The 23,825-nt window shown below is 38.6% G+C and overlaps 1 protein-coding gene across 9 annotated transcripts in view; it reads left to right on the top strand.

Annotated features, from left to right (window-relative positions):
* The window catches only part of RBMS1 (RNA binding motif single stranded interacting protein 1), a 216,356-nt gene that overhangs the window by 180,925 nt on the left and 11,606 nt on the right, over positions 1-23,825 (top strand). For 7 of the 9 annotated variants that reach the window (XM_032286514.1, XM_032286513.1, XM_032286520.1 and 4 more), the window contains 5 exons: positions 4,063-4,220; positions 6,825-6,904; positions 21,466-21,581; positions 22,895-22,944; positions 23,071-23,164. In XM_032286514.1, the coding sequence (XP_032142405.1) occupies positions 4,063-4,220; positions 6,825-6,904; positions 21,466-21,581; positions 22,895-22,944; positions 23,071-23,164 (498 nt within the window). The remainder of the gene's footprint in view (positions 1-4,062; positions 4,221-6,824; positions 6,905-21,465; positions 21,582-22,894; positions 22,945-23,070; positions 23,165-23,825) is intronic. The other 2 variants (XM_032286517.1, XM_032286519.1) reach the window with 1 other exon arrangement.

Genomic DNA, 23,825 nt, shown 5'->3' with positions numbered 1-23,825 from the left:
CCTTTTGGAAAACCTGTTTATGTTAAACTAGGCAAATGTTACAAATGTGTGCATCTTTCAGATAAAAGACTCAGATTATATAAAAAGAAAAGAAACGCAGATAATGAGCTACAAAGACAGAAAAACAGAAAAATCGAATGGACATTGTTTATATCTATTAACAAAGTGACTTCTGTAGGTCATTCAGTCCCTCCTATGGCCTGACGAGGGTCAGCAAATCCTCTTATGTTGTTTGGCTTTTAGGAAGTTTACACATTTTTTTCAATAAATAGGCAGTCAAACGAGCAGGAATATAATCCCCCCTCTCCATGCAGAACTCCACCATACTCTGAGCAGTTTGCAGTCACATTCCACTGAGTGGCTATCTGCTGGTTGGTGAACCTATTCTGTACAAGAGAAGACAGATGTCTGCTCTTTCTGCCAAGTCCTCGTTCTTGCATTTTAGGAACCGTACCACATGCATGGGGAGGTTTTGTTAATTTCTTTTGAATGATAACTGAGTGCTTCATGCTTTGCAGGACTCCTGAGCCTGGCTTTTCTTCTCACGTGAACCTTGATAGCTGTTTATCCCTCTCATGGCCAATGTGGGATCTAGTTTTCTATTTGTTTTTTTTTTTTTTAATTGCATTTTAGGTTTTAGGGTACATGTGAAGAACATGCAAGATTGTTGCATAGGTACACACATGGCAGTGTGACTTGCTGCCTTCCTCCCCATCACCTATATCTGGCATTTCTCCCCATGCTATCTCTCCCCAACTCCCCACCCCCCGCTGCCCCTCCCCGATTTCCCCTAGACTTGTCAATGGAAGCCTTTGAACCCCTTCCATGCCTAGGGACAAAGGAGGCCCGTTGACACCATTTTTGTGTTTGGTCACCTGTAATTGAAAGAATAAGTGTTGTTTGTTTGTTTTTTTCAGACATAGCATTGTAAATAATAAACCAGTTATGGTTGTCACTTATTTTAAACATACTAAAGTATCCTCATTTCAAGAGCCACCACCTATTATTGCAAGTATTCTATGTCCTGTTCACAGTGAATGTGTGGTTATAAGAATGCACGAATAAAAACTAAAAAGAAAGTAAAAATTTAAAAAGAAAAAAAAAACATGAGAAGAAGGGATTTAAAAAAAAAAGAATTTCATGGACACTTTGTTATTTTGTAGCATGTGCTGCCAGCTTGGAGTTTCTTCCCATTCTTTTTTTTTTTTTTTAGTTACTACAACCTTGTGGGCAATGTTTGCAAGATATGTTGACCATTTGAAAAGAAATGTAAATAACGTTAGCCCTAAGGATCATCCCAAATGAAATTAGGTTTTTAACTGACAGGGCTGTCGCTACTGAAAACAAATGCATTAACATCATAGGAAATATTTATCTGCGTTAGTCTGCTCCGTTTCACTATATCAAAACGTGGGTTAAGAAGACAGTTTCTTTCTGGATTCTGATTTTTAGCACTTTTTAATATTATTTCCTCATCAGTAAACTTTCAAGATGAATCAAGAATTTAAAGCATGTGTAATATTTTAAATAATATTTTAATAACAGAAGCAAGTAAAACAGATTTAGTATCTACATTGTCGACCCCCTTCTAAAAATTCTTCACACATAACAAATTTTCCTATGAACATTCTTAAATATGACATTTAGATTTTCCTAATTGTAATTTTAAAAGAAAGTTCACTCCATATATATATGTGTACGTATATATGTATGTGTGTGTGTGTGTGTGTGTGTGTGTGTGTGTGTGTGTGTGTGTGTAGAGAGAGAGAGAGAGAGAGAGAGAGAGAGAGAAATAGTCTTACTCTATTACCCAGGCTGGAGTTCAGTAGTGTGATCACAACTCACTCCAACCTTGAACTCCTGGGCTCAAGTAACCCTCCTGCCTCAGCCTCCCAAATAACTAGGACTACAAGTGTACACCACTACACCTGGTTAATTTTTTTTTTTTTTAAAGAGATGAGGTCTCACTGTGTTACCTAGGCTGGTCTTAAACTCCTGGTCCCAAGCGATCCTCCCACCTTGGCTTATACTGGGATTTACAAGCATGGGCCATTGTGCCTAGCCTCACAATATTTTGATGCATGTTTCTTCTGTAACATTTTTTATACCACATAACTGTCCAAAGGGTGTTTTAGTGCCCTTCAATTAAGGGGTCCCAACCTTTATTAAAAGATAGAACCTAAAATCAAATCTAAGATGGGTTTAATCATATCATTCCCCTACTTCCATGCCTCTGAAACCTCCCTATTTTTCAAGATGTAGCTTTCAAACTGCAGTTTCTCCTTCCTCCCGTTTCCGCATCACCTACCAGAGTACAATCATGTGTTGCTTAATGATGGGCATACAGTCTTTTTTAGGTGAATGCATTTTTAGGTGATTTTATCATCATGTGCACATCATAGAGTATACTTACACAAACCCAGATGGTGTAGCCTGCTATCCACCCAGGCTATGTGGTATAGCCTCTTGCTCTTAGGCTACTATCTTGTACAACCTCTTACCGTACTGAATACTGTCAGCAGTTATAATATAATGATAAATATTTGTGTATCTAAATGTAGAAAAGGTACAGTAAAAGTATGGTATAAAAGTTAAAAATGGTGCACCTTATAGGGCACTTACCATGACTGGAGCTTAGAGGACTGGAGGTTGTTCTGGGTGAGTCAGTGAGTGAGTGATGAGTGAATGGGAAGGCATAGGACATTATACTGTTGTAGACTTTATAAACACTGTACACTTAGACTACATTAAATTTATTTTTTTAAATGTCTTTCTTCATTAATAAACTGGCTTATTTTAATTTTTTTACTTTATAAACTTTTAAATTTAACTTTTTGATTTTTTAATACTTAGCTTAAAACTGCTGTACAAAAATATTTTCTTTATACCTTTATAAGCATTTTTCTATTTTAGAATGTGTTATTACTTTCTAAACTTTTTTTGTAAAAAATTAAGATACTAACACACACATTAGCCAGGGCTACACAGAGTCAGGATCATCAAGATACCACCAGGTGATAGGAAGTTTTCATCTCTGTTCCAGGACCACCATCATATATGCCATCTGCCATTAACTGAAATGTCATTATGCAGCTCATGACTGCATGACATAACAAGATAAACGTGGCTTATCTTCCTGGAATATCAGTGTTGCTTACTGGTATTAGGTCCAAAACATTGTTTCTCTATTAAAGTAAACTTAGGAAGTAGATTGCAAAATGTACATGACTTTTTTAAAGTTAAAACACAAGACTTCAAGAACATTTTTACGTAATTATTCTCCTTGCTTTCAGCACTGCTTAAGTAGGAAACTTGAAGCAGCAGTGACTGACAAAATCAAACCCTTTAGATAGCCTTTTGAAAGCCTCTTGACTTCTGTTTGATCCTCGGGTCCCAAGTCAATGCCATGTCCTCTGAACAAAGTATTTCCTCCCCCATCTACTCTTGAGTTTAGCTTTTCCAAGAGTCTAAAATTTGTCCTACCCAGAATTGACTATTGTATATGGCTTTGTGATTTCTTGTTTTCATTAAATTAGCTCTGTTTTTACTATTGGTGATCATGACTCAAAAGTGGTATGAACTTCGCCATAGAGCACAGGATGGGAATTTGGGCAGAGTCCCCATTGGACTCTAGATGACTTGGTCCAGAATCCTTCATATATCTCTAAATTGAATTATTAGCAGTAATAGCTTCCTGCGCAATAGTGTGCCTGAAATGGACTCCTAAAAATAACAGTGGAGGAGAGGTCGGTTATTTTTAGAAATACTGCAAACAACTGAGAGTTGTGGTTCCATGAGGGCATCCTCTCCAACTCAGTAGTGCCATTTTCAGATCTGCTCACAAGGGCTTGGTGGGATCATGTCTGGCCTGTACAGATTGTCCAAGCTTCAGACACTGTTTTCAAGTGTCCAAGGTGACTTTGATGTTCTGTAGTTCCCATAGTCTCACTTTGTACTTTAAAAGGACCTGAGCAATGAAAGTAGCTAATAAAAATAGGTGTATTAACATAAATATCTCACCTTCTGTTGGAAATTAATGAACAACACACTCTTCTCTTTTAGCAACAGGAACAAGATCCTACCAACCTGTACATTTCTAATTTGCCACTCTCCATGGATGAGCAAGAACTGGAAAATATGCTCAAACCATTTGGACAAGTTATTTCTACAAGGATACTGCGTGATTCCAGTGGTACAAGTCGTGGCGTTGGCTTTGCTAGGTAAGCCTGCTGCCCTGTCTTTTTTATGTCAACAGCAATAGCTTTGCCAAGTTATCTTGGAAAATTAAAAATGACCAAGAAGAGAAAGTTTAAGCTAGTGTTATGGGAGCAGTTGCACCATGAACTTAAATTACATGTAAATACTGGACTGCATTTTTCCAGATCTTTTGCATGTTCATTAGAATTCATAAAGCCGAGCACACGAAATATTTGGGGCCTCATGGAAAGGAGCTATCACATGAGCAAAAAGTTCTGAACATGTGTGGGTCCTTAGATCAGGATGCTTCTAACTTTTTAAAAATAGCAGTCTGCTAAATTTCGTAGATAAATCAGTTTGTTTTTTCTTATTAGATGGAAATTCAATGCATCAGTAAAGTAAATGAGTTAGGTTTTAAAATGAAATACTTAAAATATTCAGAAAAGTAAAACAAGGACATGATACCTGTGTAACCACCACACAGATTTGACAAATACTAACATTTTATAATTTCTGTTTCAGATCTTTTTTTAAAGAAATTAAATCTAGGCCAGGCATGGTGGCTCATGCCTGTAATCCCAGCACTTTGGGAGGCCAGGTGGGCAGATTATTTGAGGTCGGGAGTTCAAAACCAGCCTGGCCAATGTGGCGAAACCCTGTCTACTAAAAATACAAAAATTAACTGGACGTGGTGGTGGCAGGTGCCTGTAATCCCAGCTACTTGGGAGGCTGAGGCATGAGAATCACCTGAACCTGGGGAATGGAGGTTGTAGTGAGCCAAGATCACACCATTGTACTCCAGCCTGGGCAATAGAGCAAGACTTAGTCTCAAAAAAAGAAAGAAAGAAAGAAAATCTTCTGGGGCTACACGCAGTGGCTCACGCCTATAATCCCAACACTTGGGCAGGGGGGCCAAGGTGAGAGGATCGCTTGAGCCCAAGAGTTTGAGACCAGCTTGGGCAACATAGCAAGACCCTGTCTCTACAAAAAGTTAAAAAATTAGCCAGGAATGGTGACATATACCTGTAGTCCCAGCTGAATGGGAAGCTGAGGCAGAAGGATTGCTTGAGCCCAGGAGTTGGAGGATACAGTGAGTCATGATGATGCCACTGCACTCTAGCCTTGGTGACAGACCCTGTCTCTCAAAAAAAAGTCTAGGTGTAACTAAAGTGCCCTCACTCCTTCCATTTAATTTTTATCCTTTCCTCCACAGAAAAAAAAAAAAAAATACTTCAGAGTAGTGGTTATTTTGGTTCCTGGTGGAAAAATAATAAATAGAGCTATGATTTTTATCAGAATTCTAATCCAAAAGCCCATGTATAAAAGCTGATTTTTATATGATGCATTAATTAGAAACTTATAATACTGTGCAATAACAAATAATGTGTACATATTTTAAAGTACTGACTTTGATTTTATAGGAAAAATTTCTGAGAGTTTACTTTTATACACAAATGACAATCACATTTTACCAGAGACCTGTGATATATCAACAAAGTATTATTATTACATGTTTTATATATGAGAAAATTGAGACAAGAAGGGAACTTTTCTATTGTTACCTAACTGCGAAATAATGAAGAAGGGGCTAATACTTGCTTCAGCTGGATTTCAGTTCATTGCTCTGTCGGGTCAGATAATTTTATCATAAAACTAAAATATCCTACTAGTAGAAAGTCACAAAGGCCAGCATTTCCAGTGCATGCTCCGCTGGTTAAAATGATGCAAGTGAGTCACTGAATAGCTCAGCATTATCTTGTCACCTCTGTGGGTGTTCTGAAAACAGATCGAGTTGTATCATTTCTGTATCCAAAGACAGAATTCAATTAAATTACATTGTTTTTTGAAACTATCACTGTTTCTTAAAACTAAGGTGTAACTCTCTGAGTAGTCTAAGAGTATAGAGCATTTTAAGTAGATTATTCAGTGTTTCTTCCATTAAAGAAAAATAACTTGAAATAATTTAAGTCCCTAGCAATGTTTCTCATATACTTTCAGCCACCTGTGTGTATAGAATAAGTTGTAAAGTTAGTACGACTTTACTTCGCCTTTACTCTTCCAAAGGCAAGGTAACAAAGAAAGTATACAGTTGATTTCAATAATTTAATTTTAAACCTGAAACAAATCTAAGAAACATATAGGGCACGCCCTCTCACTGACACCAGTTGTTATCATGACTTTTTAGTGTGTCATTTTGTGAATTGTAAAGGCAAAGACAATTTTAAAATGACTAGTATCTTAGCAAGTAGAAAATGCACTAGTATTTTAAACTGTTGTTTCTTCAATTCAGTATTACGGCTAACAAAGCTATTGTATATTGATTTTTCAATTTTACAACAATTAGAATAAAATTATTCATTTGATATACTTGGTCTTAAACATTCTCGACATAATGGAGTCTTGCTTTGCTTCAGAATATACTCTATGGTTATCAGTTATCATTTTGCTATAGAAGTACAAAAGCAACACTTAGCTAAAAGGTAGAATAAACCCTTTATCATATTCACATTTTTACTAGGTTTCATTTGCATCCAAAAAACCTATAAGACTGTTTATGCATGCACAGAACAAGATGAAAAATAAGAGACCTTTAAATATTTATGTATTCTATTTTTATGTATAAATAGGATGGAATCAACAGAAAAATGCGAAGCTGTTATTGGTCATTTTAATGGAAAATTTATTAAGACACCACCAGGAGTTTCTGGTATGTTGTTTGTCTAAAACTTTATCAATAGTCTTCTATATGATGTATGTATAACTTTAGCACATGTTGACTCTTCAATAGAATAAAAACCCCCCATTTTGCTAAGATGCATTTTGTTGGATTTACAAATAAGACTTAAAAATTCACCTCTCCCTAGGGATTGGATGCTTAAATATTAACGGAAGCAGTGGTAAGGAGCTGACTTGTGAGGTGTTGTGCAGTTCACTCCTCTTTTGATGCAGCAGCCAGCTTCTAAAACCGTCTTATCGCCATTCTCAGTAAACCTCTCTCCATTCAATCATATCCGTTGAGCAATGTACCCTTCTATCTCAGCAGTGCTTGGACCTCAGCTCCTATGGCTTTTACGTCCACTCCATTTTAGCCACTTTCTCCCATGGTTTTACTTTGTGTTATCATTACCAAGAACACCATACTTCATAGGTTTTTCATTCCAAGGTCATCGTTCTTATTCCATGGTTTGTTCATCCTCCTTTACCTGTTTCTTTCCTACTAAATCTGGCCTCCATTTTTGAGTGTCAAAATCATTTCTGAAGTACGATTCTCCTTTTTCTTGCACCCCATCCCTTGGTTACACTAATGTCTAGGTTCAAAATGCTGACCTGGATTAATCCTGCCATAAGTCACCCACACCAGTCCTGTTACATCCATGCAGCCAAAGATAGACACCACCAATTAAATGTCTTCAACTTGACCAGTTGCTCAGCACCGCCAGTCCTCACTCTGCTTTCTTACCCTTCCTAGCAGCAGTTCTCAATTTTCCCAGCCTACTTGCCCGGTACCTAACCCACTTCAAAGCTCTCAAGTGGATGACTTCAATTCCTTCTTGATGAATAAAATTGAGATCACCGGGTAGTAGCTCCTTCAGCTTCCTGATTTCTCCCAGCAAGAGGACCTACACCCACATCCAGTCTTAACCACTCTCCTTTCTTAAAGTCTCAAGGAGAAGGGCTTCGAAGCTGTCCTTGAGATTCCATCCCATTGAGACATTGCTCTGCCAATCACTGCCTCCCTCTCCTGTAATTTCAGTCTCTGTCTTTTGCTTTTGTTCATTTGTTTTTCAGCAAAGCCAAGAAATTTGCTTTTCAGTTACTGAAGTCACAGATACATAGCAAGACTAATTGGTGAGGAAATGGGGGGAAATGTGCAAACAAGTAACACTGGGAACAAAACTTGTCAACATAACTACAATAGACGTTTTTTAAATCCCAGGATTCAGGGAACAAAAACTATGAACTACTCATGCCAAAAATATTCAAGAAGATAGCCATTTATGAAATCATTCGAGTCTTTGCAATCTAGAAACTAAACTAAGCACGCCGGTTCTTTAGAACACCTTCTCATGTCAGCATTTTTGAAGTTTAGTCTTCACTTCCTTACTTCCCATTTATGCCTCAGCTTTCTCCATTCTGACATCCCTGGTGTGCAGTTGAAATTCCTCTTGGTAAACTTATAGTGTTAGTTTGCCAAACAGCCATAATAAAGTACCGCAAGCCAGGTGGCTTAAACAACAGAAATTTAGCGTCTCAGAGTTCTGGAGGTCAGAAGTCCAAAATGAAGGTGTTATTAGGGTTGCTTCCTTCTGAGAGCTATGAGGGAAGGCCCTGCTCCAGGCCTCTCTCCTTGGCTTGTAGATGGCTGTCTTCTCCCCGTATCTCCTCACAGCACCTTCTCTCTTTGTGCATCTGTCTCTGTGCTTAGATTTCCCTTTCTTAGGAAGACCCTAACCATCTTTGATGAAGCCACCCTGCCGACCCCTGTGATCTCACTTTAACTTTGATGACCCTGTCTGTAAGTAAGATCACGTTCTGAGGGCTGGGTGTTCAACCTGGAACTCTTACTTCTTGATTGCCCCGTCTGGAGAATTTCCCCGCTTTTTATCCTGTGTCTGTCTGCTGTATGTATTTGGGACTGCTGGTCCCTCACTCATCCATTAAATGTGTCCTCCCTTGACTTATTTTACACCTGTCTGTTTTCTTCCCATCTTGTGTTGATCCCTTCCCTTTTGTAAACTTGATTCTTCTGTCTGCTCTTAATTGTTAGTGTTGCCCTGAATTCCATTTCTGGCTCAGGATTCTGATAATTTTATCTACTCTCAAGGTTTTAACTACTACTTACATTCATAGTCACTGACTCTCATTTATCTCTCATCCTGGCTGTTCCCCTGAGTTTCAGACTGCCTGGCCTCAGTTACCTTACATTCATCTTCTCCAAAACTGCCCAAGTCCCCTTCCCCCACTTGCCATCTAATTCTGCTCTTCCTCCTGTTTTCCTACTCTCCGTTAGTAGAACCCGTATCTACCCAGACACCCAAGCCAGGAACTCAGGACTGGACTTCCCCACCTCCTCTGTCCTTTATATCTCTCATACAAATAATCATTCAAGCCCCTAAATTTTTCTTCCTGATTATTTCTAGAACCTACTCTCTCCCTCTATTTCTCCTATCGTTGCCTCGTTTAATTTCGGATCATCTCTCATCTGTGCTATTGCATCAGCCTCCTCATTCCCTGCCCTATCTCATCTTATTTCTCTAAGATATTCTCCCTGACTGTAGCCAGAGAGATTTAGATAAAATATACACCTCCATGTCACTTTATTCTTAAAAATCCACCCCCTCTCAGGAGGAAAGATCGAGGTTTCCTGGAATGACATGAAAGACCAAAGGTGACTGGAGTCCTTGCCTACTTCTGCAGTCCTGTCTCCCTTCATCCTCTGTCTTCCTGCGTACCCTCCTCCAACACTGAACTACAAACGGTATCCCCAACACAATGCGCTGCATCATTTCTCTGGGCTTTCTGAACTCTCATGGTATCCAGTGGCCCAGATCCCTTTGGTTTCCTTTAGCCTGGCTCTCTCTTCCTCAGCCTTCAAGACTCTGCTCACGGCTTGCCTCCTCCCTGCAAGGACCTCCTCTGACCCATTGGATTATGCTCTGTCTGCAAATCATCACCTCGAGGTCACCTCCCTGTAGTGTGGAATTCAACGTGTTTGCATATGTCAGTCCCACTAAACTGGAAGCTCCTTGAAGGCAGAAACTGTATCCTCAGTTTTTTATTTTCATGCCCACCACAACATTTGAGCCATACTATACAAGAACAAATATTTATTGGTTTTGAATAAATTTTACTACACTATAACACCAAGATACTACTATGTCCTTAACAAGCTAGCATATGGGAGAAATTGAAATGTCTTCTGATCTGATTTGCAGCCAGCCAGTAGCATGCTGCCTTCCAGAAGGGAGAAAGTTTCGAAATTTAGAAACCACATCACCTTGCTTTGAGGGGGAAGTAATAAAATTGTTAAAACAGGGAAAAAGAAAAAAAAGCCACATACACCCTCCTCCATCTTTCCTCCCCTGTAATTTTAGTCATAGTATGCTTAGCTGGCATATACATCTGTAATTCCACTTCCCAGTCTATCCCAGATCAGCAAGGCTTCATTGATCTTTTGATCCACATAAGCTAAAAGCCCCATTGTCCAGCTTCTGCCCAAATATGCCCAAGGGTTAAAGTTGAGGTCTCACTTAGTGTCAGGTGCAGGTCTGGAGAGGGAGCCTTGAATTGCTACTCTGGCCACCTGTTTGTTGGAAACTCTTAAGTGGGTTAGCCATATCAACAAGATTTATCCCAAATACTCAGGTTGGGAGAGCAGACACTCATGCTCATCTCTGAATGGGGGAGGCATCTCTAAAATGAGCAACTGCCGCAGAATCCACAAGAACTAGAACAGAGTGCCCCATTTGCCAAAGCACAGATTTTTGCCACTCTTTCTATGCAAAAATACGTATACACTGAAGTTAATAGATTCAGTGAATTGAACCTTATTAAATAACATGAAAAACAGGTCAGGCCCAATCTTGAAAGCAAGCACAGAGGCCATAGAGAATATCTATCCCAGTTTTTCACATGAGAGACAGCCAGGAAACATTGAGGTGTTTTGAAGTTAGATTCATTCCAGCCAGAAGTCATTGAAGTGAGCAGTTTCTCCAAGGCTGTGCATGTATAACTACTGTTTAGTATTTATTCTGCTGTAGGTCCACGGTTTTATCTTTAGCTAGATGACTGATGAGTACCATTAGAAATTCACTTTAATTTTCTGTATTCAGTTGCGCTTCATTTCATAGAGAAACTAATTTGTATGTGCAGTTCCACAGGCTACACCTGATCTTGTAATGCTAAAACCTGAGAGCACACTACATTTGTGACTGTATCTGAAGTTGAACTGCTTACATGCACAAATTTGGAGCATCAAATATAAAACCTGGAAGTACATTATTCCCAGAAACTCAATCTGGTGAAAGAGCTTCCTTTTTTTTTTTTTTAAGTTAGTATTGCTTTCCCATCAACATCAGTAGAGTTGAAAAAAAACGGACAGAGAAAATAATATTTTTAACTTCTCCCCAAGTAAAGACAAAAGAAATTTTGTATGTGGGAGCCTTCTGTAAACCCTACCCTGCCAGCCTCTGGCGTTGAGCACCTGTGCCCAGCTGGGGTTTTCTTGCTTCTACTGTGTCAGCCTTTGCATGAGCAGGGCCCCACACATTACTCCCTTTGAACCTGCTCATCCACTTACATGTGACATCTTCACTTTCTTAACTCATTCTTGTGTGCAACAAGCAAAGTTTGAGAAGGAAAAATATCTAGGAAACTTTCATTTTGATGGTATATCAATCTAAGATGAGATCTTCCATGTCGAAGGATTGGTTTGCTAAATTAATAACAACAACAAAAGATCTTCATTTCCTTGAGTAAAGTAGATCTCAGGGTGTCACAGATCAAGGTTAGACAGTCTCTTTTTTTCCTTAAGGAACTTCTTGGTTTTATCATTTAACTGTTTTCTTTGAAGTAGGTTTGCAGACTGTTGGTCACATCCATTCAAGGAAGGAAAAGAAAGCCCTAGATTTTCAAACCACATGTAAATGATCATAGGATCCTCGGCACGTTTACAGCTAGTAGATAGTAGTTTCTTCCAAGTTGTGCCAAGTTACAAATGAAGCACAAGAAACAGATGAGTTCCTTCTACATTGAGAGCATCACTGCAGGGGTTCAGTTTTTCAGTCAAGCTGTTCTCTTTGTGCTGAAGCAGCACTTAATTTTGTGTCATTTTTAATGTTTAATGTCTAATGATCTTTTGAGCATATAAATCTTGGTTGACAATTAGATTGCATGTTCTTTGCAGGTAGAAGGTGTGTTTTCTTTTTAATTTTGTGCTGGGCTCAGGGAGCTTGTGTGTTGTGTCACCCTACCATCAGAAGTTAACAACGGGCTTCTAAGAGCATTTTTCATGCAGAGCTTCTCCCAAGAATCATTGCTATTTTGAGGGCCTTTTTGAGTACGACCTTTGTGCATGGGAGGCTAAATTGCCTTTAGGCATGAGTTTTAAATGTATAATGCCAGACTTGGAAGCACACTGTCACAGTGAATTCAGCTTTTCCCAAAAACAAGTCCCCAGCAGACCTGAAAACCCACAAAGCATGTGAAAGAGTTTTCAACTTTTGTGGACTTATTATTTTCTTTATTTGTATACATGGTGACTTCAGAATTCTTTTGAATACCAATTTGTGTATTAGATACTGTTCTTTCCTCATACCCCCTAAGTGGCTTCTCCATAGCATCGGTTTCTCTGTGGAGTACATGTGATTATTATTAGAGAACCAGATGAAAAACAAAAATATTGTCAGGCAGGGGTCAGTTGAATGAGCCTCCACTTGAATGTTTGAATAATGTAGTCTCATTGCTAGGCAGACATAACATTTCATAAATACAGTCAGAAGACAGTTTATTTAATGATGCAAGTTGTTTAGCTGGCATAAGCAGAATTATCTGGGATGGTTCCTGTCAGAGTACTTGGATTCTTGTGTGGCTGGCAGCTTGCCCATGACATTGGAGCCAAGTACAGAAAAGAAACCCACATTAGATACAATTCCCGAAAGATGGTTTCTGAAAATGAACAAACTGAACAATGAACTCATCTTAGCTGTGACATTCTTAAGGAAGTCTCTAGATGGCTAAGCAGGAGGAAGTCAGCTATGCACATGAGCTGTCACTTCTACACCGCCTGCCCTCCTGCCAGCATATTCTTTCCATACCCAGGTGGCATGGCTAGTCCCCTGTGCCAGCCATGTCCCACTCTGGCATAGGGCATGGCACATAATATAGCACGTATTTATAGTTCTGTAAAAATCTAATGTACCACATCACCACTTCTAGTGCGGTCTGCTTTCTGAAATGCTCTTTTAAAATCTTGTGCTTTCGTGTCTGATATCACCATATTTTAAAAGAGGCTTTATCTTTTCTTATAGCAGATGTTTCTTTAAATGTATATTGTAGTTTGTTGGGTAGGGGATGAATTGTTTATGTGGCCTTCCTTCTATCTTTCCTCACCGAATCCTGCATTTTTTTCTGAAATATTGGAGGTGGCTGGTTGATAGTAAGTCAGATTTACCTGGGAGGTCTCCAGCCAGGATAAAAGAACCCATGGCTTCTTCGTGAAATCGTCTAGGTGAATTCCTTAGAGGTTTTCAACAAGCACTTACTATTTGCTGGATAAAAATTCCATTGTACAGAAATACTATAATGGCAGTTTTCCACATAATGAACATTAGAAACAAGAGATGGGAAGCCTTAGTTATCTAGAACCAGTGTCCAAGTTAGGAGACATGCTTCAGGCAAAAACACTGAAACACATGATCATGATTCAGTGGTTTGTCTAAAAATGCTCCTCTAGGACCTTCCTGGAAGACAGTGCAGTCTTTGAGAAGACTAATACCTATGGCATGTGAGCTGGAACTATCCTAGAGCTGAGAACAGCTCTGGCGCCCTGGCTCTCTGGACAAATGCCTCCGCCGCCACCGCTGCCAGCACCACCTCTCAAAGACAAAGGCTAACAGTGTGTTCGGTGCTGCAGGACACAATATGATTTCCCATCTCTCTTTCTGAATCTCTCCATGACATTAATGGAGTGTGAGTAAGTCCCTGTGTGCTAAAGGCAGGGAGTGCCTGTTAGATTCTCAGTGTTGTGCTGTTATCATTCTGCCACATCGCTCACAGCTTCATCTTGTCACAGAGAAGCCCCAATGAAGTGCATATGTGTCTGCTGGCAGACTCCCTCCAAAGACTTGAGCTTGTTTTACATCTGCTTTCTGTGTTACTCTGACTTTTCCAATTGGTTATGTGTCCAGCGGGGCTTGAAAACCACTCCTGCTCACATTTCATAACTCTCTGTGTATAGTGATATTATTAGGGCCTTGTCCTATGCCAGGTAGCAGAAAAGATAATGTTTAGAAGGAAAAGTATGACTCTAGTAAAAGGCCTGGAGATTTTTCAAAGATTTTTATTGCCCATTTTGTTCCCTTAATATTTCTCTTAAGCATTGTTACCCCATAAAAACAGAAAATTTTGGTAGCTGTGGGGCAAAAGAAATACTTGAAGACATGTGCAATGTCCCTGGTACCTTCAGGACATGCAGTCGTATTTCCCTCACCCAGTATGTACAACAGAATGGATCTGAACTCACACAGCATCATGAGCTGTACCTTTCAAGGGCTATACTCTTAAAAGGAATTGTTGTCGTGACAGCAAAAGTGCTGGAACAGGCCTGGCTGACCAGGGGGGCGAGGGCAGTCTTGCAGATCCAGAACTCAGAATCATTCCTACTGAGGAGGAGGAGACTAGTTTTTAAAAAGTGGCAAGGGCCCACAACTGGAGATGTGCCAGTGCTCTAGCCCCAGATGCTTTGAGTGCCACGCCAGGCTTATGGTGAGGCTGCTTTCCAACAATTATCACCATCAATCACACCCAGCCTATAGCCAGCCTCACAGATCAACGTTTTACACCCGTTCACTCTCAGGTTCTGCCAGTGAGGAATAAATAGTGGAGTAAGATTTTATTAAAGCACAAGGCTCTTGGGTAAAAGATGTAGGTGTTACTGTGTAACAGTTTTCTAAAAGGCATTCACCAGTAACTTCTTCCTTAACCATAACTTCAACATTTCTTTATTCTGTGAGAAGCCAAGGCAGCAACTGTAGCCAGCTCCTTAAATATCTCAGAATCAAATCCCATGGATAACAGGCCAGTCCCTAAAAGTAGTTAGAACTTCTAAAGTAGAAGTGTCCGTTTCCTGAGAATTTTTCTCAATTCAAAAACGAGAAGAAGAGCCGTAATTCAAAAATGTGAGCCTCCCCTATTGCTGCAGGAATAAGAACACTGGCTGCTCTAAGCATGTGTTAAGTTAACAATCTTTTGAAGTGGGCACTATGATCATCCCCATTTCACAGATTATGAGACAGAGACATTGAATAACTTCCCTAGAGTTACTAGCTAGTAAATACCAAAGCAGAATTTTAAACCCATGGAGACTAATTATGAGCCAGTTAGAATACTGGTTAGTATACCACCAGACGGTACACCCACCACGACAGCAGTTGGCACTGGTATTAAAAAGATTAAGATACACACACAGATGTTCCTGCAGTGTTAGTTAATAAAGAATCTATACAAATAAAATACTCTGTTACCATTAAACAAGGTGGGAAGGATCCACAACATAAATGGTAGAAGAAAAGGACCTATCGTTGCAAATGTGAAAAATAAATGGATCTACATAGACTTAGAAAAGTAGTAAATACAGAAAATTAAAATATGTTTGTTGGAGTCATGGGAGGTATGGAGTTTTTGTTTTGTATTTAACATGACTTTAATATTGTGAAATCATTGTTTTACCGATACACAACTCTTCGTTGATGGGTTGGGAAGTGAGGCAAGGGAAAATTCCAGTAAGAAGAAAATTCAAAGCCATCAGGAGCAAAGCATGACTATAGATAATCAGGTTACATGATTGTAACATGATGATATTACAAATGTTACTCTCTCCTCAAACTTGGTAGAAGATAGAAACAGCGCCTAAGGCACAGGAGAGGAGGAGAACCCAAAACAGCCAATGGAGGAAGAACATCCACAGAGAGAAGCTGTAGCTCTGCCTACTGGTTGAGTAGGTCAATAGAATTTAGTTAGAAAAGGGGAGGGCTCACACAGGAAATTATATTGTGCTCAAAAAAAAAAAACCAGATAATATTTATTGGATCCTTATTGAAATGTTTTAAAAGCAGCATCTATTTCCTTGCTTTTTGTGAATTGAGGAATGTTGACAGTAGCCAACATTATCAGAAAGAAAACTAATTACAGTTGCTGAGTGGACTAGTTTTCCACAATGGATGGAGAATCTTCTATCAAGTGCAGTTTACGTTTTATAGTGCGTTGATAAAATACAGCATAACTAGAAAGATGAAAGTTTGGAAGTGACAGTTTCTCCAGCTGTTAACTGCTGTCAGCATCTGATAGGGAAAAGCATGGAGAAGATCTTTGTTAGAACACACTGAGGAAAAGATCCGTTCTGTTACAAACTTTAGATAGCTCCAGTCCTCCAAGCTGTTGGATAGGTGAGGAGGACTTGCAGATCTCATCATGAGCTACAATGCTTACGCAAAGCAGGCATTCTAGAAGTGATTTTTTAGTACGATTATCAAGGAAAGATATTGGAGCACAAATCACTGTAGAGTTAAGTTTCAGAAGATCGGTTCAGAAAATACTTGGTGGAGATGTGCAGCAAGTCAGCCAACCTGAGCCTTACCCATGGAGTTCACAGTCTCTTGGGAGAGACTGTTAGTACCACAAAATCAGGCTTGTATAAGAGATCATCCCACTGTCAAATCTCTGTTGAGAGCCCATTGGAGAATCCAGTAACATGATTACCTTAGATGGCTCTTAAGAGATGCCAGAAAATATTAGATCAGTGTTTGCACTTGCAGTGTTGCCTGTGGCCTTCAGCAGATGCTCAAGGTAACACTGCAGTTGTCAAGCTGTTGGAGATGCATGTTCCCGTTGGTTCTGATGAACAGGAAAATAACTCTTTAGTCTTGGGTGATGAGAATGAGAATCCCTTTACAAACCCAAAAGATCACGACTAACTAATTAAAGGGAAATCTAGCCTAGAATACTCTGCATATTTGGCAAAATCAGTTGATTTAAGGGTAGGTTATATAATTTTTATAGTACTTTCATACAGGAATACATCTTAAATCACAAATGATTTGTCAGAATGCTTTGTAATCATTGCTTTGTAGAACAAGGCAAAAAGTTGCTAATCTGGAAAATTAACCATACATATAGAAGTTTGACAGTTACATATTAATTTTTTATGTTAATTTGCCCAAACTTACCTATCACTCAGAGTCATATGACTAGTATTTATGGCACTTCCTTTTCTGCTTGCCAGTCTTCCAGTATCTCTACCTTGTAAAAAAAACAATTGGAGTTCAGCTAAAAGGTCCACTCTATAGAACAAGCTACCATCACATAGGATCTCCCAGTTCTTCAACCTGGAACCTGTGTATTTGGCTCCAAAAGGCAAACCAGGGACTACCACTGGTTTGGCAGAAGCCACAGGAGATGCTGGCTAAATGAGGATCTCTCATTTTGTAACAAGCTCACACACACTTAAAAATAAATGGGTCATGACATCTGTGTGTTTTGTTTGTTTTTCTTACCTAAAAATCTAACTGAGATCATCTAACCCTCACTGAACATCATGGTAAGACCATATATCAATTAGAGTAAATCAGGCCCTTTTGCCACCTAAAATACCAAAAAAATTCTTAAATCTTCATGTAATTTGCTTTCCTGGGGCAGATGGACAACATTTTTAATGAATAAAACATTAAGAACTTACAGGGAAAAGCTGTTTCTAATAATGTCATTCAAGTAAATGGAACAGCAATTGTCAAAGAACTACAGATGTTTCTGCATCAAAAGTATTTTGCTTCTGGGTAGCATTTTTATTGAAAACAAATCCCTCTAAAGACAATGCTCTATTCCATAAATGACTAAATGGATTTTCATGAGATTAGGTACACTCTCTTCTGCATTAAACTGCAAGCCCCAAGGACACAAGGACCCTGTTTTATCCACCACTGTGTCCCCAACTCTTTTGTACTTGGCACATTAGTAGACATTAAGTTAAATTTTTGATGGTTAAATAGACCAAAGAGAATTTTAAAGGGGAAAGAAGCTGTTCGAATTTTATATTGCTCCACATGGAATATTGGGGTACTCCGATTTCCCCGAAACAAGCAGCCAGCAGCTATCTCAGAAATGTGTCACTTTTACTGGTTATAATTCTTAAAAAGCTTGTTTTCCTAAGATACGGGATGCATGCCAGTATACAAACTATTGTAACTACTTCCCTTTTTGCTTTTAGAGGGGAAAAAAATAGCTTAATGACAGTGTAGAATCATGTAGTAAATGTAATTCATTTTTTGAAAGATTCAGCTACATCCTCTTTTATTTGTTTCATTTTAAATGATCTATTTGCAAACATGCCATCACTCCCTTGATGTTTACCTCATCATTACACATTTTTAGCAGGCTTTATTGTCACCTGAGATTTCTTTTTCTATGACAGGCCAGAGTCTAGATGAAGAAACATGTGTTAGAAGCACCTTATCCACAGATAGGGACACTTGGTCATTCAGCACATGCTCAGCTTAGGCAGGCACCAGGGTCTGGCTGCTTACCTGCTTTCATTCACACCTGCCTGTTTGGGTGGCCTGAGCTGAACTTCTAGAATGAGTCCAACCTGATCATTTACTGTCTCTGAAAGAAATTATGCTAATGGAAGAAAATAGCCAGTTGGCATCACTTGCTGAGCCAAGTAACATCTTAAAAAAAAAAAAATTTCAGTCTAGGACTTAGTTTTCATAAACCATCTAGATAAAAGCATCTCTTTTAGAGAAGACCCACTATGTGCCAGCACCACAGAATTTATTATCTTCTCTCTTTCTCTATGAGATTATGTGGAGTAAGCATCTTAAAACCTCAAATGTCAGTGGATAAACTTCTCTAGATCTGTGAAGAGTGGGATCTTGCTTCTCTCCATCTGAATTCTTGATTTGTCCATAGATATCAAGGTGAGGCATCCCCCAAGCAACACAGACCCTTCTAGACATACACATGCATCTGCTTACACATTGATCCAGGAGATCAAGGGGAGTCTCAGTACTGGAATTGTAAGCAGCATTTTTTGTTGTTGTTGTCGTTGCCTGCAAAGGCAAGGATGACTGGTAATTTATTCCAGGTATGAAGTAAGTCTTAACGGTTTACCATTCCCACTCTCCTTCTTGGAAGCTCTGCATTTTCAGCCCTAGTTTCCATCTGTCTCTTAAGAGTCTGATTGTAGAGTTAAAAGTATCATCAGTGATTAGGAAGCTCTCTTGCCTCATAGCATCTATTTATTTACCTTCTGTGATTGCTGGTGAAGGTAGAAATTTCCAAAGTCAGAGCCTTTTTTTTTGAAAAGATGAATAGTGTAGTTCATCTGCAGTCTGGGATTTGGCCTCAGTCCAGCTCCCATCACACCCCTTTGCCTTAAATGGAAGTTCCTTGTTCAGGAAAGGGGGCAGGGATGGAGTCAGAAGATAGAGAAAGGGCCTCTGTGAATGATTGGGCCAAGGCTTGCTGATATTCTCACCAGACACCTAACATTTTTGTTCCTAACTCCTCATACCCATAGTCCAGTTGTCATTCAGAAGTGAGTTGGCATTCCAACCCATCCCTCCGGAGTGGTTCGTACCAGGGAAAGAAGAAAGGAGTGCCAGGCAGCAGCCCAGACAGCTCACCCAGGAGGAGTTTCAGTTGGGCTTTTTGTTTTGTTTTGTTTTGTTTTTTGGCAGAGAAGTGTTGAGAGACACTACTGCTTCCACCCTGTCATTAGTGGGTGGGTAATCGTGAAATAAAATAAGAGATGAATTAGGATAATAAGAGGCACAGGAGAAAGGAGTAAATTTTCCACAAGTAATATTTTTCTCTACGTGGTTATTTAACTTTGAAACAGAACTTGAAAGTAGTAATCATGGTTCTATAGTAGACAAAGGACAGAATGTGGGAACCAGACAGGAAGGTGTGATTGCCTTTATTACATTATCTAGAAATGGAAAAATCCACAACTTTTGGGAATACACTGCTATTTCCATTGCAGGAAAGCAATGAAAAGGAAAAGTCACTGGTGTGCTATTGTGCTGTTTGTAGAGTTTTTTTTTTGTTTTTCTTTTTAACTCTGATGAGTATATATCCTTTAGAATAGCCTCTACATCTTCTGCTTTTGTGTTTGCCTCACAGAAAAGCAGATGTGTGGTCACATGGTGTGGTCATAGCTCACTGCAGCCTTCTGTGTTTGCCTCACAGAAAAGCAGAAGATGTAGATGCTATTTTAAAGGATATATATTCATTAGAGTTAAAAAATATATAGATCTATAATAGATAAGTATATTATATAGCATATAATATATAGTACAGTAATATATACTTATATATTACTATATATATACTGTATATCTACATATATATAGTTATATATTATATTACTATGTATAAGATTATATTACTATATATAATACTATATATTACTATGTATAGTAATATAGTGTATATAGTGTGTAGTACCATATATAGTAATATAGTGTGTATATATTACTATACATTATATAATATGTAACATTACATATACTATATGTATAGTAATGATTTACTATACAGTACTGTATATGTAATGTTACATTATATAATGTATAGTAATATGTGTTATATGTATAGTAATATGTATTATAATATATAATACTAAAAGTATTACTATAAATACAGTAATATAGTAATATATACACATCTATATACAGTGAAACATAGATATATAGTAAAACAGTATCCAATGGAATTGAGTAAAGGCACAGAAAAACCTTTAAATAGGGTGGACAAATATTTTTAGCTTTCTCATAACAGCCATCTTCACTGACGTATCCCAAAAATAAACAAATGAGGCCTATTTCTATTCATTTGTTGATGCAACCAAGATGTAATAAGCAACTACAAAGTCTAGACACTTAGGCAGTGGGGATACAGTGATGGACAAAACAGGCAACGTTACCTCCCCCCAGGCTTATAGTCTAGAAGGGGAAACAGACACCAAACAAGTAACCGTACTCACCAGTTGTTACAAATGCTGTGAATAAAACTATGGTGTGAGCCGTGTAGGGGCAGCTTGTTTTCTACTGGGAGAACTGAATGTCTCTCTTAGGAGTTATAGTGGGAAGCTGTGAGACCATTATAAGTTGGGAAAGGGGAGGATGGCACAATCCTATTTACATTTGAAGATTATTTTGGTGTCAGTCCAGAAGTAGAATTGAAGAGGGCCCAAAACAAAAAGAAATGTGTCTGCTTTTAAGCATGAAAGTGAATTGAAAGATCCTTTGCTTCCTCAGATTAATTCTTTAAATGTTTTGATTACACTCTGGTTCAGAAGTAATAACTAGTACTTTTTTCTGCACTGTTTTTTACCATTGGATAATTTTACAAGGGTCTGAGTAAACTACTTTTGCCTAAAAGTGTTGTCTGAATTTTCTTATAATATGAACACTATTCTATTTTTTAAATACATTTTGCCATCCACATCCACATATAATTGTGGTTTCATTTTATTTTTCTCTGTTTACTTAGCCCCCACAGAACCTTTATTGTGTAAGTTCGCGGATGGAGGACAGAAAAAGAGACAGAACCCAAACAAATACATCCCTAATGGAAGACCATGGCATAGAGAAGGAGAGGTGAGACTTGTAAGTCCTTTCTTGAAACTTTAGTAGGGCGCGTGTGTGATCTTGAATGCTCACATGAAAAGTAACATAAAAGGCATCTTATCTTGGCCACCACATTTCTGAAATGGGTGCCAGGATTAAATCTTCCTGTTGGTACATTATAATTCAAGTGATGTCAAATTAAAATTCTTCTCATTATACATGGGGATAACAGAGCGGTTCTCCAGATGGACAGATAGGTGGTGGAAACAGCTGTGTTTACCAGCTAGCTACACATGAAGTAAAAGAGCATTCTAAATTGCCGTAAGAAAAACACGAGTGTTTTGGGTTTGTTTTTGGTTTTTTTTGTTTTTTTTCAGAAACAGGGTCTCTGTAAGCTGGGCACAGTGGCTCATACCTGTAATCCTAGCACTTTTGGAGGCTGAGATGAGCAGATCACCTGAGGTCAGAAGTTCGAGACCAACTGGCCAACGTGGTGAAACCTCATCTCTATTAAAAATACAAAAATCTGCCCTGCATCATGGCTCATGCCTGTAATCCCAGCTACCTGGGAAGCTGAGGCAAGAGAATCGCTTGGAACCATTTAAGGCAAAGGAGTGTGATGGGAGCTAGACTGAGGCCAAATCCCAGGCTGCAGAAGATGAACTACTATAATTATTTATTTATAAATAGTGTATTTATCATTGAGTTGGGTTTTTTTTAACCTCTCTTTTGAATAGTTTTTTTTTTATTTATTTTTTTTTTTTTGGAAACCCTCGATTACCTAATAAAATGTTGGACCTCCATTTCCCTGTATTGACTTTCCATGAATTATTATTTTAAAAACAATAATATTAATCCAAGAATGTCTAGGGAAAATGTTCTAGAATCTACACTGTCCAGTGACAGCTGCCAGCCACAAGTGACTCTCTGAGCACTTGAAACATAGCTAGTATGCTAGAGAGATTGATTTTTCATGTGGATTTAAATAGTTGCACGTGGCTTATGACTATCACATGGGTCAGGGCAAGTCTAGAGATTAATTCTCATATTTACACTTATTTTAACTAACATAAACTCCCAGTTTTATTAAATGCTTCTTAAGAACAAATCTGCACCCCTCCCCCAACATTTTTTTAAAGAGACAAGGGTCTCTTTCTGTTGCCCAGGCTAGAGTGCAGTGATTTAATCATAGCTAACTGCAGCCTTAAACTCCTGGGCTTCAAGGGATCCTCTCACCTCAGCCTCCCCAGCAGCTGGGACTACAGGTGCACACCACCACACCTGGCTAGAAATATAATTTTTAAATCATGCCTTTCTAGATCAATGTTTATATTTCTTTCTCTCTCCCATAGGCTGGAATGACACTTACTTATGACCCAACTACAGCTGCTCTACAAAACGGGTATGTCATTAAGATAAATGCATAATGGCTTGAGGGAAAATGTGAAGGTGGAAAATATCAGACATTTATTCCATGAATTATTCTATTTAAAGGATTACTTAATAAAGGCTTTTGTGTTTGTTCTAGATTTTATCCTTCACCATACAGTATTGCTACAAACCGAATGATCACTCAAACTTCTATTACACCCTATATTGCATCTCCTGTATCTGCCTACCAGGTTTGTACCCGTAGGATTCGTCAGCAGTATAACCACTTGTGGACCATGAATCTCTGCTACATTTTTATGTGTCTTAAAATTTTAAGCATTTATAATGAAATTTGAGTCAAATATTTTGCAGCTTGGATACCCAATTTAGTATGAGCTGCTTTGTATTTGGCAGAGTGATTTACTTTTATGTATAGGAGAATGTAAAGCAAAGGAAGATGGTTGTCAGTGGTCAGTCCTTGGAATCATAGCATTTTGGCATTGGAGTGAACCCAAACACTTCCTTCACCAAAGGGCCCTGCTTTTGGACACCATGTGTTCCAAAAATTGAAACTTAAGATAATTGCCATTAGATATAATACAGAGTAGGTGCGTACCCTTGCTTTTGTCTATTCATCAGCAAGAACCGATAAAAAAAATAAAGATGCGTCTCTAGTAAGTAACATTAAGTGTGCAATGCAGCTGACATTTAAGGCAAAAATATAAAAGCAAAAAGGACGTGACTTCCTGTTTAGGTTTTTGTGTAAGGAGGCTTTACCTTAAATTCCCAACTTGCAAACAAAAACTCATGAAGCTTACTTGTTATTATACTGATTTGATTTTAATGCAAAGGTAGGCTCCTGTCTGCCATGGACCCAGTGGTGTACATGCATTTCTCCTCCTGTGTCAGAGA

This window comes from Sapajus apella, unplaced genomic scaffold, assembly GCF_009761245.1.
Source record: "Sapajus apella isolate SASKATOON/1434 unplaced genomic scaffold, GSC_monkey_1.0 scaffold18, whole genome shotgun sequence".
In the NCBI taxonomy this organism is placed as follows: Eukaryota; Metazoa; Chordata; class Mammalia; order Primates; family Cebidae; genus Sapajus; species Sapajus apella.
The sequence above is the reverse complement of the archived record's forward strand: the minus strand, read 5'-3'. Positions and strand labels throughout refer to the sequence as shown.